The sequence below is a fragment of the Manduca sexta genome, chromosome 28, assembly GCF_014839805.1.
Source record: "Manduca sexta isolate Smith_Timp_Sample1 chromosome 28, JHU_Msex_v1.0, whole genome shotgun sequence".
Lineage (NCBI taxonomy): Eukaryota > Metazoa > Arthropoda > Insecta > Lepidoptera > Sphingidae > Manduca > Manduca sexta.
The window spans coordinates 17,253,062-17,272,813 of record NC_051142.1 but is presented as its reverse complement, the minus strand read 5'-3'; the positions used below and the strand labels follow the sequence as shown (position 1 = coordinate 17,272,813).

The following is a 19,752-nucleotide window of genomic DNA, read 5'->3' as shown; positions in this document are numbered from 1 at the left end:
TGTCACATGTTCTTGCAACGCTATTATAATTGAACTAGAAGAGTTGTGTGAAACCTCTCCCGGACAGATGATGATCTCGATGGTCATGGAGTTGGGAAGAACATTGACGTGAGTTTGTCCCGGACGGACAAAAGACATTACTTCTATAGTATCATCAGACCCCTGTTTCAAAAAACAAATTTTTGCCCTGTAACCCCGTTTTTACTTTGTAAGTATATTACTTCTCTATCTATTGATCTTAACGAAAACAGATCGAGTAATGACTCTACTTGTCAAATCAAGTTTGTCCATTGAAACCCCGATTAGGGGAATGGAGTAAAGTAATAAGAAGTAAGAAAAGTAACCTATATAAAACAATCCGTGGCGTGGCTGTCTGTCTACTAAATTTTAACTTTCTGCGTTTACCTCTACCACCCATATCTTCATAAACTAACGTTATATAGTACTAGCTTTTACTCGCGCCTTCACCCGGGTGAAAAGAATTCCGGTTATACTTTACCGGGATAAAGTAGCCTATATCCTTCCCTGAGTCTGAAACTATCTCCATGCAAAATTTAATCGAAATCAGTTCAGTGGTTCAGCCTTGAAAGCGTAACAGACAGACGGAGTTGCTGTCCTATTATCATATAATAATGGATTAGTATCATTGTTTCTACAGTCAGTATTATCCAAGGCATCATTTAGAATACGCAAGCATGCAGTGATTTATTTTATTTATTAATTTACTGCTTAAAGAAATGATAAATCTACTTTTTAGGTATACACTAGCCGCCGATTTCAAAAAAAGATCTCAATCACTCTTTTTCTATCGGTAACGAATATTTACCAATCAGAATAAATAGGTTTTTAGACAAGCTCACAAATTATTAATTTTGACAGCATAATGATTTCTTATGTTTACGCAAATTTGTACCATGGAAATAATAGTAGTTTTGAGATTTTATTGCGGCTTTTCTTGTTTAATTTTTAAATGTAGATAGATATTGTAACTTTGACTTTTTGGACCTCAGTCTTGTCCCCCTCCCTCCCGTGACCACGAAGGCTGCAAAGTCTTCGAAACATCGGGAGACAATTATAATATAAAATCCGTGTTAAAATCCGAAACTTAATATTGTTCGGAAATCATCGAGATTGGATCGAAGATTAACATTGGAGATCGGTAGTAGAACAGTCGCAGTACATCAACGCCCTACACATGGTCATCATTTTTCATATAGCTACATGCATATTTTAAGTTTCTATTGGGAGAAATCTCATATCCGACATCCATCCATATGCTACTTTTCTTTTCTAAACTTGTTTTGATAACTTTTCACAAACACAAATTGTTAAACATATGACCAAACTTAATTAAACCAATAAACTTCCCAAACTTGGCTACAAATACCTATATCCAAGGTTCTATTCTCTGGTCAGGGAAATTATTGGTCCATTGGATGAATTAATAATTGAATACATGATTATAATTATATAATATATAATTTTAATCAGTGATGTTTGATTTCATACATTAAATAATTGAACACTCAAAGATATAACTCCGATAAGATTAATCAAACACTAACAACATATTTGAATAAATGATTCCAATCGTTAACGTGGAATCAATCGGAAAGTGCTGTACTTTCAAAGGAGAATCCGAATAATGATTTTATAGATGCTTCTACATAATGTGATTTTGATTCGGGATATACCGTAAGATAGCACATGCGATCGTTTACTGAATATGACCATAAAGCATTGCTAAGGTCGCAAGTTGTCAGAACACCCCCGTTGCTAACATTAAGTCTTACTTATAAACTTGTTTTAGCGTTATGAGGTGGTTAAGAATTGCTTAAATAGCTGTCAAAAACATCACTGGTTCCTAATTTAAACCTACTTAAGAGGCAAGATGGCGTGTTTAGACTTACAGCTGATCGAGTAAATTTGTGTTTTAACTAAGCATAGCATTGCAATTTTTTTATAAATAAGACTGCATATATTTAATTACATATATATATATACGTATGTATTTACGTATCTACTCACCCCTTTCCTTCGCCAAGTCTCTTTCCGCTTCAGCCGCGGCAAACTATTATACTTTTTGTCACTCATTTTCACTATCTAACCACTGCGCACTCCACTGTTATACACTATGTTATTGTTACATTATTGTCTAACTGCACATTAATAATTCGGATTGACATTATTTAGTTACACTAAAAGTTCAAAGAATGTGACGAAGTATTGCATAGAGTATAATAATTTCTTATGTTTAGTAAATTGTATAATTATAAAATGTAGGTAGATAGATATTGCCGTATGTAGATATTGACTTTTCGTACGACCAACGCCTCAATCCGCCCCGTAACCATAAACTGTAGTCTTCGAAACGTCGGGAGAAAATTGTAATAAAAAACCGCGACAAAATCCGAAAAAAAAAATAGTTTTAATTAGATTAGTAATAATAATTTCACACTCGTTCACCGAGAACGGTTAATCGAGATTACCTACCCCATGACCGTCCTTAGAGTTCAAACTATCCATAGGCCAAATGCAATCCAAATCGGTCCAGACACTGCAAATAGACTATTTGCATTTATAATATTAATTCCTATGGATTTACTTTCTCTCTACTTAAGTTACAAAATTAATTCTAAAAGTACAATTTTTATTCAAAATCTATTTTTATATCAATAATTTTGATGCATAATTTAAAATTATCGACACTTGTATTTCGATTGAACTAATAAAACCTTTCGCTATAATGAATGCTAATTATAATAAAATTGCAATTCGAATTTCAAAAGTCATGGTATCTCGTATCAATTTATATCACCCTTTGCAATCCATCGCGAAAATTGACCAAACAAAACAGTTCTCTTTGACATGCGTACAAATTATTTATTTGTATTAGTTTACTCCGGTCGGGTCTAAGCTTAAATTTGTAATCTTATATTTGAAAACGGCCGCAAACTGATATCATAAAATCAGACTGCATATAACTTAAAAATTATGCTTAAGAATATCTAACAGAAATCAAAAAGGTTAACTTTAACGACACTCAATTTCCCCATACATGAAAGAAAACAAGCACAAAAGACATCACCTCTTACAAGTTTGAAATACCATACATCAGTTTGAAATACCTTAGTTACTACCTAATTAATGAAGTTTCATCGTAGTATAGTTCTAAGGTCAAACAACATGAATTAGCATGACAAGTTTTCAAGATATGACCTAAATACACCAGCTACGATGCCAAATAGGAACACAACAGTCCTAGCACAGTGCACTACTGATAGAAATATGTCAACTACAATGCAGCTAGACTACCGTTGATTGACGATAAACAGCGCATCCCCGAATTAAGCCAAGACCCAAAAGGCACATACTCACAATCGTAATAATGATTTCTTACGTTTACGCGAATGTTAGACTTATTATTATTTTCTTAGTTATTTATATTATTATTTTGTCTCGACGTTTCGAAGACTGCAGCCTTCATTGTCACGGGGCGGACTGACAGAAAACAATTAACAAATCACTATCAAATGAATGTACTTTTAATAATAATCACTCTAAATAAGATCCGTCACACCTCACTAATGCAATCAGACTGAACTGCTGTTATCATTCGAATGATAAGCAATCTGATAGCATATCGAACTCGGGTATCGTTTCCTCGGAACAAAAGAATTCTACATTGTTGGGCGCATTTTTGGACATAAATAGATGATGATTCATCATAGCTTTAGATCTGGCATATTTAGGCTGTGTAACTAGGAGTTGGGCCAGATTCCTGGGTAGGTAATAATTTTAGCGACTTAAACTTGTCACCTATCATATCCATTGGTGTATGTAAGGCAAGTAGGAGTGGCCGAAGCCTACTCTAGAAATATCTGCCCTCCCTTGGAAAAGCCTTTTGCTTAAGGGCCTTGCATGGTGCGTGCCTTTCCTCGAATTCGGCGACGTTTTTGCTCCGACTAGCTACCCTCTAAACAATAATCATAGGTATGCCAATGATCATATCAGGAACGGAAACACCTCTTCACTGACACTCACTATATCTTCCCTCTCAGGAGGAGAGAACCAACAAAACATACACCACACATATTTATTTCTTACATGAATAAAAAGTTGCAGTGCTGTTTTACATAAAGTTACTGCGTCATTCCTCAAAGTAGCAAACTAAGACGAAAGCTTTCACCTAAAACCATTATAAAACGCCATAGTCCTTTCACAATCATCAAATAAAAAAAAATAATATATAAATTACATCACAAAATATAGTTTATCATCAACATCACTACCGTCACTTCTAACACAAATCACATAACTACATCAACAGTGTACCAGACTAGATCATGAGTGACGCAACAGTGATCAAACTGTCATTGTGTTTTGTAAACAATTTCGTTAGGGTTCCCGCAACCGCAAATTTGTTGCATAAATTTACCAATCGGCGAAAATCGTGCAGCATTAATTTAAGTGAATTATGTTTCAAGTTAGAAGCACGCAATCGGAAAATGACGACCTGTAAAATTTTGTAACGTTTCCTTTGGAATTATGGTGAATTATGAATAGGAGTAATGATAAAGCATCAGGAGTCCCATATATTAATGTGCTCGCTAACATTTATAACTGATAATGAACAGCATTTTGTTAAGTTTCGATGTGTGTACAGTGTAGGTCGGCTGGCGGGTGGTGCAGAGTTTGAGCTTCTAGTGCTGCACTGCATCGGTCATAATTATTTGTATACTTTTTAATTATATATTATACATACATATCTTTATTATTTTTTATATTTAGATTTATATTATTAATTTCTTATATATTTATTATTTTTATGCATTCAGATAATGAATCGTTTCTTTCTGAGTATGTTTCTGTCGCTTCTTCCAGTGACGATAGTTTTCTTTCGGCAACTGATGGGCTTGGTGACTGGGTGCGTAATACATTCCACCAGCAAACTTCTCACAACTTAAATGTGTGTCACATAAATGCGCAAAGTGTACCGAGCCACTACAGCGATTTATCAGAAACTTTTACAAGCGCCAACGTTCACGCCGTTCTGATTTCGGAAAGCTAGCTCAAGCCTCATCTTCCTTCAACCCTTTACCCGCTCCCTGGTTTCGTTCTGATTAGAAATGATCGACTCGACAGGAGGGATGGCGGGGTTGCTATTTATCTACGTAGTGATTTTAAATATAAAGTCGTTATCTCTTCCTCTGCATTTTGTTCTGCCCATGCGGAATTTCTTTTCCTTGAGGTTTGGGGTCAAGGGAGTGAAAACCTTACTTGGTGTTGTTTATTGTCCCCCATCTCTTGACTACTTCTCTAGTCTGGAATCAGTTCTGGAATCTATAGGATCTGAATATGCTCATCACATCATCATGGGTGATTTAAATACTGATCTCCTTGCTCAACACTCCTCTCGGTCCCGTAAACTCCTGAACATCCTTGAATCGGTTAAGTTACATGTCCTGCCAATGCAAGCTACCCATCACAATATGGACGGACATGATACTTGGCTCGATATTATCCTCACCTCCGCTCCTTCCCTCGTTTCCTCACATGGTCAAATTCCGGCTCCTGGCTTCTCTCACCACGAACTCATCTATATTTCCTACATCCTAAAATCACCTAAATTTCCTCCTAAGGTGCTGTACTTGCGTAGTTTTGGTCGCATTGATTCGGAGAAGCTTGACAGAGATGCTGCCAATTGTAGGTGGGATGATTTGATTGCAGCTCCATCTATAAATGATAAAGTCGACATTTTCAATCGCTCTGTCACTGCTCTCTTCGATATTCATGCCCCGTTCGCAAAATTAAACTTAAGCGTCCCCTGCACCTTGGTTGACTCGAGGGTTCGAATGGCGATGAGACGTAGGGATCGGGCCTTTCATCGGTACAGGAGAAATCGTTCGGAGGAAAACTGGTGCCTTTTCAAAGTTGCAAGAAATCGGTGCAATCAGCTGGTGCGTAATGCTAAACGCCGTCATATTCTCAGCAATATATCACTATCTACTACGGCCAGTATCTGGAGATTCCTTGGGACTCTAGGTATTGGCAAGGATAAAAATTAGATCCCTGTGGGGTGACTATTGGTTTGGATGATATTAATCGTCATTTCTCTTCATCTACCCTGACTGATCACCAAACTATACGTCGCACCATTGGTTTCTTAGACGGTCTCCCTAGGCCTAATATCAACCATTTTCAGTTTTCCCCAGTTTCGATGGGCGACATCAAAAAGGTAATCCTTTCCATTAAATCTAATGCGACTGGCTGCGATAACATCAGTCGTCGTATGATAATCCCTATCCTGGATCACCTACTCCCAGCCATTTCGGACATCATTAATGGCTCCCTTTCCTCTGGCATATTCCCATCTCTGTGGCGGAAAGCCATTGTGATTCCTCTTCCGAAAATTTCTAACCCTTCCCATGCGAAAGATTTCCGTCCTATATCCATTCTTCCTTTCCTCTCCAAAGTGCTTGAGGCTTGTGCACATAAACAATTGTCTGAGTTTGTGCACCTCAACAACCTGTTGTGCCCACTGCAATCCGGTTTCAGACATGGTCACAGCACTACAACTGCGCTACTCAAAGTGACTGGCGATATTAGGGCGGGCATGGAGGACACCAAGGTCACTGTATTGGCCTTGGTTGACTTCTAGAACGCCTTTGGTACCGTCAGCCACGACATCCTTCTAGCCATCCTCTCCCACCTCTTGATCTCTCCTTCGGCTCTGGATTGGTTCTCGTCTTATCTTCAGGGACGCCAGCAGTTGGTGCGACTTGGCGATTCCTCGTCCAGTTGGTGCCATATAAACTCTGGAGTTCCTCAAGGCGGCATACTCTCCCCATTGTTGTTTTCAATATTTATCAATCTTTTAACTCAAGAACTTCAGTGTGCGTACCATCTGTATGCCGATGACTTGCAATTATATTCTCAGGATGGAGTCGATAGCGTGTCTGCGGCCGTTGACAGGGTGAACAGGGACTTAGTTAAGATTAAATCATGGTCCGACAATTTCGGTTTATCCGTGAACCCTGTGAAATGTCAGGCCATTATTGTAGGCAGTTCCAGGATGATCAGCAAGGTGGATAATACGATCATTCCACCCGTTAGATTTAATGACATAATCATTCCTTGGAGCTCTAGTGTTCGAGACCTCGGTCTGCATATCGACTCTACTCTGAGCTGGAGGCCCCAGGTAACGTCTGTCTGTCAGAGAGTCACCGGTACCCTTCGTGCTCTTTACCGTCTGAAGAACTTTCTCCCGCCCAAGACCAAGACTCTGCTGGTGCAAACCTTAATCCTTCCTATAATCGACTATGGTGATTTGTGCTATTTTGATCTGAATGCAGACTTACTCAACAAACTAGACCGACTTCTAAATAACTGCATTCGATTTGTGTTTAACCTCCGTAAATATGACCACATTTCTTCCTATCGTCTACAACTTAAATGACTGCCTATACGTCAACGGCGTTCGTTGCGAGCACTAACGACTTTATTCTCTTTTCTTAACTCCCCTACTCCTCCTACTTACTTATCTTCAAATTTCCAATTCCTCTGTAATAGTCACAATAGGAACCTTCGCTCAGCTAGCAATCTTCTCCTTAAATGCCCACCTCATAGTTCTGACTTTATTCACTGTTCTTTCGCTGTCCAATCCATTCTTCTATGGAATTCACTCCCAACCGAAATCAGATCGTTGACCACTCGGTTTGCCTTCAAAAGGAGAGTTCGACAGTTACTGCTAAATGAAGCGGAATAGTCACCACCTTATCTTATAATATTGCATTATATTCTTATGTATATATGTATATTTATATGTATATGTTTATGTAATTATAATATGTATTTTATGTATTCTGATACTTATAATGTTACTTATATTATATTTATAGTTATTATAGGTATTTTGTATATTTTTCTCCTTTCTCAGTGTCATATTGCCGTGATGCACCTACCATGATTATCTCTGCACCACCCTAAGGTTGGCTGGTAGAGAATGCCTATGGCATTAAGCCCGCCTGTATACATTTGTATATTAAGTGCAATAAATAAATAAATAAATTTTGTCAAAGTAAAATCCCCAATGGTGCTAATGGTATGGCTAAAGGGCTTTATTAGTCGGATTATGTATAATATCAATGACAACACCGAAAAACCTGATTTCGAGACTTAAATGGTATCCTCTTGGTTCGAAACAACATTTAACCTGCAAATAGGTAACTAGGTAGACCTTTTAGGCAATGACGAGAGGTATTGTAACTTTTTTTGTACTTTTATATCTGGTTCGAAGGACCACCGAATACTGACAACCCTAACCGTACACTAGTCACACTGAACGTAACATGCAAGTTGATGACGTCACAGCACCCGTATTTGAAATACATTGTAAAGTGGCTTGGATTACAGATCCTCGCTCCTCACACCTCTCATGCAGCTATAGCCAGAATTTTCTAATATTATAACCGTTGTTCTTATACGGCAAAGAGACGACACTGCACTCTGGACCTAATTGTAAATATAATACAGTGCCAAATACAGTCTAAATATATCGGCCCAGAAAAAATACCCTGGAGGTGGAGCTCCTACAGATTTATACTTGTCTTACTCGATACTTTGGTGATCCCAAATTGTCAAACCGAACCACCATGATGGATTTTTAAGTATGTCTAATTTACAAACTATCCGATCTGATACAAAATATATCCAATAGAATACCATCCCAGGTCATGTGTTTCTCAAATTTAATAACACATTAAAGCTTCCGATAAAAAAACAAACGCAGGCACCCGAAAAGCTTCAACCCAAGTATTCAACTAATAAACCTATTACACAATACTAGCTTGCCTGCAGCTACGCCGGCGCGTAAAAAGTATTCCGGGATAAATACTTTCCTAAGATAAAAAATAATCTATAGCATTCAAAAATAATAGAGCTTATTACTGGTAAAAAAAAAAAAAACAAAATCGGTTTAGTACATAATTCCTGAGATTAGCGCATTCAAACAAACTCTTCAGTTTTATATATTAGTATAAACCATAGAAATATATGTTTAAATCTATAAAAATCCACTAGCACGTCGGGGCGTGTCCACCAGCATGTTTGCATGGTGACGTACCAAGTACACAAGGTCGTAGCGCATGACCCAATAATTACTAGTGATAACAATTTAAAATGACCGGGTTATTGTTCGACTGGCCTTTTAGTTCTTAATTTTACCGGGTCATTTTAGTACCTTGACAAACAGATACATCTTACTCTCTGTACAGACTACTGATGTGTCGTGGATATGTTTAGTGGGCCTTTTGATCTTGCGTCATCTTAGATACCTCCTTAATTCATTAGACATGATTTAGATTATTTTTACTATTATATAGTTATAACCTGAGTATTAAAATAAATTACATTGAGGAAATTCGAACCCTAAGTAGATATGCTCCAACTCGAAAAATAGCAAGAAATTCCATTAGTCCGATCTAGGAACCAAAGGACGGTTATCACTGCTAGGCCATTGTTACTAGACCAATGAATACATAAGCTATTCCATCGAAATTAGTGGGGATTTAATACGCATCCGATTAATTCATCACTATAATGATTTTTTTATTTACACTGCACTTCAATCGGACGTAATAAGGCACTTTAGCCTCACAAATACGAAAAATCAACGGAAAAACACTTTTTTCACAAGAAAAATACACATACATTTTAATAATTGAACACTACACCACACATTCTCTGAAGTCCACTATGAAAACTGACTGAAAATTTTCGAAAGATAACCTTATCGTTGTGTACTCAGCCGCGACACGTATGGGCGTAGCGATAGCAAAAAAAGTTCAAATGTAGTTTCTATAAAATGTTATAACATTTTAAACATGTGCAATTTAAAAAAAAAGATATTACATTAACCATTTCGATAAGTTTGTCTCCTGTTTTTATAACAGCAATAGTTGTTTTGAATATCTGTGTAAGTTTATTTTTTCCTATCTTTGATTCAACGTCGGTAACTATGTATTGTAAACTATGTTTGCAGTTATGTTCTTCGTTATACAATTGCTTAACACTCCAAAGAGATAATTGAAATAAAATTAACCTACAAATAGTTCTATCATTAATATAAAACGTCTCGTAGGAACGAGGACGTAAACTATTAAATTCCATTTCCACAACACATACGTACTTGTACCTAAAACAAATCTTAGTTTTTTAACAATTCTGCTGACCGTACACGGAATCCTTTATCGAGCAATGTCACGACATAATAAAAAGTAAATGAGAATGTCACGCCTCTCGTCGCCATACATAATATTATGTACTAGCAACTACGACCGAATGGAATCCATTTGCATTATTTATTATTTTCTTATTACATTTCTTGATTCTGGTGGCCTCCCTTACACTAAGTACGTTTCCTGACATAAAAAAAATGTCTTAAAAATAGGTTTTCAGAAACAAAGTCCTTTTTAGCTTGCGAATTTATTGTCAGTGACATATTAAGTGCAGGATAATAAAAAATATAGAAATCTTTATTTGCCGACTGTACCTAATACCTGTAACTCAAAAAGCTTTTATACTTACAAAACCGCTCTTCGCTTTCTCATGGCGGGACATTTTTCTTTTCTTAACATTCAGGCGGACCATTCTGTAACAATTCAAAATAATATCTTACATAATGATTAATAGGAGGCAGAACCCGCTTTAGGGGAGATCGCCTACGGCGCTAGATTCTAGGGAGGATATCTGGGAAGCCAGGGTCAAATCCCGTAATTCAAACAAAAAAAAAATAGTAAGAGTACAGGTAGTGTGTACTCATCAGTCGACTAACTGGACTCTACTCCATTGACATAGGGTACAGTAGGGTCGCTTTGCCGTGCACGAAAAATAAATAATATCGCACTTTTAGCATTATATCGTTCATTGATAAATTGTTAAATACACCTTGTTGGTACAGTACTAACTATAAGTAATACAAATAGTGTATGATTAATTCGCTCGATGCACGAAACCTTACGTGATTTTTGCCCACCACGCCCTCATCGACCGTGTCTACTTCGAAATTTATTCATATAGTAATCGTCGTAGTATCAAAGCATAATATTGTTTGCGTTAAAAACTATAGCAGTTAATATATTAGTAATTGGTGATATTGCCATAGCGACAGCTGCAATTAACACCACGCTAAGTCGATTATTGGCTAATTTACGTTAGAAGGCAAAATTATTATTTCGTGCCTTTCATAAGGTTACAAAATCTCTTTTTTGCTATAAAATTAAGAATAATTTTTGAATTACACAAAACGCTCAGTTAGAAAGCTCTAGTATTATAAAAGGTATCTTATTTTTCACTTTAAACATCTCTCCTGTAAAGTTGATATTTACAAGTTAGCGTAGTGTTAATTGCAGCTGTCGGTAGTATTGGTGACTGCCTTGGTGCCGTAGTTGTACTGCATACGCGGTACGGTAGCACTCCGAAGTCCTGGGTTCCAATCCCAGGTCGAGCAGTGATATTTGGGATTTTCTGCTCAGTATCAGCCCGAAGTCCGGTATTTGTGACCGATATGGCGATAGGCTCGCCCCCTATCACATCATGGGACAGAACACACTTGGCGAAAAGTGGTTGCCCTGGATGCGCTTCTGCATACCCCTTCGAGGATAAATGCGTGATGTGTGTTTATGTGTAACTAGTGATAGAAATTACGATAGCTAGAGCTGACTTGTATACAATAATTTGTCTTACTTTGTCTATATGTCACCAAGCACTGTTATATACTGTAGCACTACTGTTTTTTGTTCTAGGTATATTATAAGTGTAATCTATATAAATAAAAACAAATTGCTGAAATGTATGTAAGCGCATAACTTGAGAACGGCTGCATCTGTTTAGCTGAATCTTAATTTTTTGTGTTCCTAATTACCAGGAGACGGTTTGTATGAATAAATAATTAAAAAAAATCTACGGTAAAGGCGGGAAAACTTGACAATTTGCATGATATTTTTATATCATTTTTTTTTTGTACACGCTAAGCTCCGAAATCTTTTCAATGAAAATTTTTGTGGGAGTTTAAATAAGGCTAGCTAGAATCAGATGATGATTTTAGCGCCGATAGGTGGCACTGTTATCGAAACCTAAAAGACGAAAAGTAGTTTACTTAAAATGGATAACGTTTGTTGGGCCCACTAGTTACTAAATAAAATGACTTGTCATCCGATATCTCTGGCTGGGCCACTGGTCTGCGACGTCTCATGCAGTACTTAAAACCTATTTCATAATGTTCTAGTAAATGTTATCCTCCAGTTAACATAAAAGGCAGTTAATGCATGCTCTTTTTTCATAATTATTTGGTCGCTTTATTCGACGATTAGCTTTTTTTTTAATGCAAGCTAGTAATGGACTGATGATGAATGAACGGTCCGCTGATGGTAACTTACATTTACTGCCCATAGACTTTGCAATGCCAGAGGGATAGCCAAGCGATTGCCAATCGGAAGGTGAACAATATTTTTAAGCCTTGTTAAAAAAAATACATGTCATAGCACTCGGGATTACGCGGATGCAGGAACCGCATTCCAAAATTCACTCAGACATCGTGAGACAGGCTCTTGATATTTCCAAATCCTGGGTAGTGTATTTACTAGCAGGCGTAAGCTACAAGTTGTAGATTGGACTTATGAAACGGATATCGCTGGTTCGATCTCAATTTCTGAGCATATAATAAATAATAATTCAAGGCAGCGTAGGAGACAGGATTGCTAATCCCTATCAAATGAGGAGTCCTGAACCAACCAGTGGGTTGTTAACATGTCTACTTAATCATTTTTTAGCACTGATCTGAAGGCAAGGCGAAACCAAAAGGTGTGGATCGAGAAGCGTGAGTTGCACTAGTAAAGGGTATTTGAAAATATAATCCATAAAGTGTTAAGGAGGTAAAATATTATTCGGGCCATGGCTATAGACATTATACAAAATAAAAACTGGCACACATCATGCCTTTATCTTCGAAGAGTAGGCAGAGGTGCAACCAACCCCCTTTCTCCCCTTTGCGTAGTCTGTCCGAGCAGAAAAAAATCAATATCACTGCCCGACCCGGGAATCTAATCCGTATCTTTAAACCTTGTCGTACCGCGCACGCAATATAACTACGTTTAGAAGTTATTATAATTACGTCATTTAGCCTATCGTCAGAAATATTTTAAAATTCCGCGGTATTACGCGCACTGTTTTTATCTCTGTCGCACTAACCTAGTACCTATTACTAACGTGGTATTTTTTATTACGTGTAGTTAGTGGTGACATATTTTTTTTGATGGAGCATAAGTATATAATAAAGGGCCAAAAAATTAAAATACAAAATCTTTATCTACTTTTAAAGATAATTGTAAAGTTATATCTTGAAGGATTTTTCTTTAATAGAACATTGAAATTAGTAAACAATTATATTACCACTTACATACAGACATCATTAAATCTTAGACGCTTTAAAATAACGTCTTATAACTGGCTAAACTAGTATAAATAATTTTAAATATCACTTATCATATTTTCAATCAAATTGATTTTTATAATCTTTTGTGAAAATAAATGTCTTTCAATGATGTCATTACTATTGTCACAAAATGAAAGATGCACATGTTATTAGCACAAAGCAATTTATGTTAATGATTCTTTTAATTATTACCGTTAATGCATTTATCTTGGTTTAAAGAAAGACAGTACCTTATGAAACCTGCCATCTTATATAATATGTTTTATTAATGTCATAAATATTTAAATAAGGTCTTACCAAGCCCTTCTCAGATCCTCTATCAGTGACAAAAATATATTATAAAAATTCCTGTTATTGAATAATTGATTATATATGCATTAATGTCAGATATTACAAGAAAATATTTATCCTTTAACAAGATGGGGATTTACCTAAGCTAGAGGAAAAGTCATCTCTATACTTCATTCAGTTACAAACTAGCTCAAAGTCCATGAACCAATTGTATGATTCAAAATATGACTTGTCTAAGCCTTCTTATCACTCAGGGATGTCCCAGAATTCACTTGCGTAAATTTTTATGGAGTTTGATTATTACATTGCAACATTTTACATATCAATTATCTGCACAGAAGAATTTTATAGAACAATGCTTAAACTAATTGCTGTTCATCACTTCACATTAAACATGGATTATTTGAAACACTTGTACAAGTCATGAAGAGGGATATTTTTCTTAGCATATTCTAATGACTGCCTCGGTAACAATTGTATTCCACGTATGGCAAGTTCTTCACTCTAAGTTCTCAGGTTCGAATCCCAGGTGAACAGTGATATTGGGTGTTTCTTTTCATTATCGGGTCAATTCTAGATATTTGTGCCCCATATGGCGGCTCGCCCACTATAACATAAAGAGACAGAACACACGTGAAAAAAAATGGCGGCATTAGTTCTATATCCCTATCCCTTTTGGGATAAAGGCATGATGTGCATTATGTTGTAAATACAAACATATTTTCTACTCTTGCTCCCTATATCTTAGAAGTAACAGTGATAAAAAAAAGATAAATAGTGGACTGGGACTAGCGATTATGCATTGATTACTTCCCATGATAAAATATGTGACTGCATTTCTTTTATGCACTTGTAGTGGATAAAAATTAAAACATTATCCACTATATTTTAATCCTTTCTTGCAAAGTGAAGTAACATATTGACATGTAACTTTGAATTGACGATCACTTCCTCAGTTTTAAATATAAATTCTGAATACTAAATTATTTTTTCAATCAACTTATAGAATTTGACATGATACAACAATTTTGTAACAGAAAGAACAAAAGGCAAACTTATCACATCCAACCATTTTTTTTTTCAATATAACTCAATAAGTCAAATAATATTTCTTGGAAAATAACTATATACGTAATTTTTTTAATATTATTTTGCTACTTTATTGTGCACAATATTTTTTTTTTATAAATATCCTTGTTACATAAACTTCAAAAATGAAATAATGTATTCTTTTATTTACATTATGTAAACAAAGACAAATATAAATTTATCGACGATATCAATTTATCGTTAACAATATATTTTACGTATAAAAACTGCATCAAAGTATCAACAAGTAAACAAAGTTTAAAGTCCTAAAGGTAAGTTGTTTTAATGTCGTTATTAACTGTACAGTTACAATCAACGAAGGTAACAATGCGATTTAGAAATACTGGGTCATCTCACAAAACCAAAAAAGTAAACTTTAATCGTTCAACAAATGTAGTTTTCAAACGGTCGTATTTCGCAAATAAACGTACAAACAGCGCTGTTATTTACATAAAATGGAAGATACAAGAGTAAATTATCGGCTAATAACCCCGCCTGTAGAGAAACAATCGTTTTTATATCATAAAAATGTTAAAACATACGTCTATCTCACAACGACGGTTACTGCCGATCTAACCTATCCAAACATTTTTATATTACTGTGTAATCAAACAAAATTCTATTGATAAGATAATAGATGTACTTTACCACAAAATAAGCGTTGATTTAGTTTCATACGTGCACATAATCATCACTTTTTTGATAAAAACATGATAAATAACACAAACAACAGCCCGACACACATACGTAACACTATAGTGATGTAGTATGTTCGTTAAAATCTTGAATCATTGACTCGCTGCATGCTAGGGATGTACTGCTCGATTATGTTTTTTTAAGTTAGCGCCATCTTTTATTTTTTAGTATTCCTAAATAAATGTTTATTCTACGAACATTTATGTAGGTACATAAATAAATAAAAATAATGAATACAAGCATACTTCTAAATAATATATCTGCCATTAATAATGCTACTGGCTAATAAAAATTTGAGCAAATTTAAAATTATTTCAAACTTCTTTATTTCCTCATAGAACATTTTCTTCTTTTGTTATTTCATTTTCCATCTGACATCAAACCGCAATGAAAATAATTTTCTGATTCTTTTAATTTTTTTTACAGTTTTAATCTAACATTCAAAATTAATTGGTCTAACATGGAAAATACGCAAGAACAACCAAAGAAATGCTTTTGTGCGCGATGTTTTCTGCCGATAGATGCAGAAGATAAGGTCGACATAGAAGGACAGAACTTCCACCGTATCTGCAGCATGTGCTGTAAGTTTTTAAGTATTATAGCTCATACTACATATTATATAAAATATCTGTAAACTGGTACCTTTAAAATTATTGTCGCATGTACAGAGCCGCATTCAGAAATGTATTCACACGGTGCATCTAATTATATACTGTGGAAATGAATTGTTGGGGTAATTAATACTATACATATAATTCACTTGCCCACTTGTAGTACACACTCAGAAGTGATGGTCGGCTTTAGCTCCTATAGATTATTGAATATATAAATGACTCCATGTCAAATAAATTCAACAATGTCTGATGTGACGCTTTTATCTTTATTTAACTTAAAATCCATGTCTAAATGTATCTAATGAAACTATAATGGACTGATTTGAAATTATGCTATCTAATGTTTGCAGGCATTTGCCGAACAATCCCTCCTGCTCTGAAAATGTTCTATGGCCACGTGTTTTGCAACGATTGTTTCAAAACTCACGTGCTGACGCGCTTCAGAGGTGAGAACCCGCGCATCCATTCAAACAGTTGGTGGATGCAATGGGCGCCGGCACCAAGCCCGAAGGCGCCACCGAGAATAAGGAAGGTAATAATACTGTTGAAATGGTACTTAAACACTACTGGTAATGTAACATTAAATGATAAATAACTAGCGTAGGACTTCCATTGCCGCTCTTCTTAAAACCACATTGCTTGTCTTATTTGATTTCTCAAAAAAAAAAAAAAACATATATATATAACCGGAAATTATATTATTTGCTTAGTATAATTTCGAACGACCAATGCAATGAGATTCAGGCCAGCGATTGCTTCTAGTAAGACGTGACATATAAACTTGGAATTTTTTAGAGCACAAATCATCTGATGGCAGCGAAGAACCGCCCAAGCGCTGCATCTGTGCACGCTGCTTACAAATGATCGACGAAGGCAACAAGCTGGAGATTGGTGGACAGACGTTCCACTCACAGTGCGCCAAATGCTGTAAGATTGTCACAAAAGAATGGGAAAATAAATATATTCCTTAGTCTATTTATCATCTTCTCTCGTGACAATCGCTAATAAAATTGTAAACTTTCAGACTTCTGTCACGCCGTCCCAACAAGCAACCTTAAGATCTATTACGGTCAAGTTTTCTGTGAGGAATGCTTTAACCGCCACGTCCTGAACCGCAACAAGGACAATCCGTCAGATTTCTTCAAGCACTGCTTCGAACAGTGGCAGAATAACGCACAGTTTGCAGACAATATGAGGGACTTTATGGCGGGAAATAAAGATGCAGCGCCGTTCGTCTTCATGATGCAGGGGCCGCAACCTCCTTTCTGTAGGTGTGGAACGGGGCCTCAGGAGTGGTTCCAAAGCAATGAGCCTAAGAAATGTAAGCATCAATTGTATATTGAATACTATAGTTTTCTCTATTTGCACGTGATTTACTTATAAATCCCGGCAAAACAGATATGAAAAGATTAACCGAATTAAATTTGTTCCTGTAGGTGCGTAAGTATTGTCATGTTCCACAGCGACTCGCCCCGTCAGTGTCGCCAGTGCTTCGATAGGCGGGGACTCGCTTACCACTTGGGACCTGTCCTTCGAGAACCGGACCGATGCGTCTGAACCCGACCCCAGCGCCATCTGTGAATCAGCGAACGTGAAAATGGACCTTGGCGCCATCTATGAATCATCGAGCATACGTATGTCTGCCAACGAAAAAATCGAAAAGCTCACGAAATACCTACACGGAAATGAGAAGAAAAAATGGAAAAATTTCAAATCCGATTATGGAATGGATAAACGGCCCAAACTGGAATGTCCAAGTTGTTTGTGGCAATGCGGTTCTATCTATGTGAGCCGTGATTTACAAAGGGTTTGTGAAGTTTCGATACAATAAATGTGCTGTTATGGAAGTTTTGCTCTTGTTTTATTTGGTACGCCTTAGAAAGAATGTCCCAACCTGGTCTGCATTAAAATCCAGAATTCCTGGCTTCCTGTAATTCGCGTAAGGTGCTCATTGAAGTTTATAAAGAGGAGCGAAGAAATAGTTTATATACCTAGTGTTACAAATACATTCCATTCGACTGTCATTGTCACGTCATTATTTTTTTGTCGATAAATATTGGTAAAGTAGCTACAAATTGTCATTGAAAGAGTGGGCAGAAAGCCACGATTTCTAATAGCCATTAGCCATCCTCACCACATATCGATGATCATTAAATATTTTATGATGATGATTATGATGAAAATGTTAGTTTTTGAGATTTACTTTCGTTACATTAGGATTCTCTGCTCTTTACATTCTTGCAGTGAAGAATATGCTGGCGGTAAAGGAACCTTATTAATTTATACTATCTTTTCTTACTGTATTATTAATACGAAAGTTTGTGAAATTATGAGAATTTGTTGGAAGTAAACGCTGTAAAAGCTGAACAGATTTGGTTGCAATTTGGCACACGAGTATACCAAATCCTAGGTTTAAAATATAGGCTACTTTTTGTCCAGGTAATTTCCTCCTGTAGAAAATAATTGAATAAGTTGTCAGATTTTTAAAACAGTGATGAAAGTGTGAATAGATGGCGTTGGCGGTCATATAGATATCGTTTATTGAACGATTTAAAGCGGGAAAGGGTTTCCATGCGGTCGTAGCCGCGAATTACACATAGTAATATATAAAAAAAATATGATTGGGGTTTATAAAAGAGTTTATATTATCATTTTCTTAAATATCAACATGGACCACTCATAAAAGTTACAATTTCTTATTGCAAATATGTTTTCGTAAATTTTTCACTTTTTATACTCTCAATCTTTGTTGATACACAATGAATCTTTACTAGGAACTGTCCAGATGTATTTGTGAAAACAATCAATGCAGAACAAACGTCCGTAGTAGGTTCGCACATGGGATGGTATTTTTCGGCAAACACCTGAAAAAAAAGTCCGTCAGGTAATTAATAGATTCTTTTAGGTTTTGCAATTACGGTGCTATTGTAGATACTTATTCAAAAATATTTTGAAATAAAAAAAGAAACTATTTTTATTTATAATTCTTCAAACAAAAAAGGTGACATTTTTCTGAAGCATTTTTGAAGCTTCTGCTCTCTATTGATAAAATTATGAATCGTACTCGTGAATATGCACATAGCACAATAAATTGGATAATTATTATAGATTCATAAATCAGTGTTGAACATTTATTTTATGATAATTATTTGCACACTTACAACATAATTTACTATGAACTTTTCGGGCTTCAGAATATTTCTTTTTTGATCCTTTTCTCGAGCTTGATAATGTACTATGATTATTTTGGCACGTTTCTTCCATTTTGTTATGATTTTATGTTAACGGTTTTCTTAAGATTGTTATTTCTGTTACATTATGGTTTTGATGTTGATAGTTAACCACAATTGACTTATTATTTTATTCAATAATTTTTTGATATATTTTATCTCAGAACAATGACAAGCATTGTTCTGAGGTTTTTATTTTCGAATTCGAGTACAAACGTCATAGATAACGGTTATTCATAAACAAACTAAAATTCACCAATGTATCATCGTATAACGCGTACCAATAAAAAGGGTATTTAAATGTCATTATTGTAGAAACAAATTTTCATTGGCTACTTCA

The 19,752-nt window shown here is 35.7% G+C and overlaps 2 protein-coding genes and 1 long non-coding RNA gene across 8 annotated transcripts in view; 1 reads left to right on the top strand and 2 right to left on the bottom strand.

Moving 5' to 3' along the window:
* Positions 1–15,642, bottom strand: part of LOC115456239 (protein diaphanous) — a 49,985-nt gene extending 34,343 nt beyond the window's left edge. For 2 of the 5 annotated variants that reach the window (XM_030185213.2, XM_030185219.2), the window contains exons 1-2: positions 3,544–3,624; positions 2,029–2,198 (exon numbers count right to left, since the gene is read on the bottom strand). In XM_030185213.2, coding sequence (XP_030041073.2) covers positions 2,029–2,094 — 66 coding nt within the window. In that variant the 5' untranslated portion in view covers positions 2,095–2,198; positions 3,544–3,624. Of the gene's footprint in view, positions 1–2,028; positions 2,199–3,543; positions 3,625–9,711; positions 9,777–10,587; positions 10,652–15,520 lie in introns of those variants that run through there. The other 3 variants (XM_030185216.2, XM_030185214.2, XM_030185215.2) reach the window with 3 other exon arrangements.
* A 922-nt stretch (positions 15,643–16,564) lies between these two features.
* On the top strand, positions 16,565–18,033 carry LOC115456241. Of its 2 annotated transcripts, none has more exons than XM_030185222.2 (4): positions 16,565–16,714; positions 16,978–17,109; positions 17,207–17,503; positions 17,646–18,033. In XM_030185222.2, the coding sequence occupies exons 1-4, from the start codon at positions 16,669–16,671 to the stop codon at positions 18,011–18,013; spliced, it is 843 nt and encodes a 280-aa protein (XP_030041082.2). In that variant the 5' UTR covers positions 16,565–16,668; the 3' UTR covers positions 18,014–18,033. The 2 variants fall into 2 exon arrangements, with proteins under 2 accessions (XP_030041082.2, XP_030041083.2); XM_030185223.2 differs by having other exon boundaries at positions 17,619–17,773.
* A 770-nt stretch (positions 18,034–18,803) lies between these two features.
* LOC115456217 lies at positions 18,804–19,623 on the bottom strand. The gene is made up of 2 exons (XR_003939857.2): positions 19,344–19,623; positions 18,804–19,046 (listed from the first exon to the last, which is right to left on the bottom strand). It is a non-coding gene; the product is annotated as an uncharacterized LOC115456217 (long non-coding RNA).
* Positions 19,624–19,752: the final 129 nt, after the last annotated feature.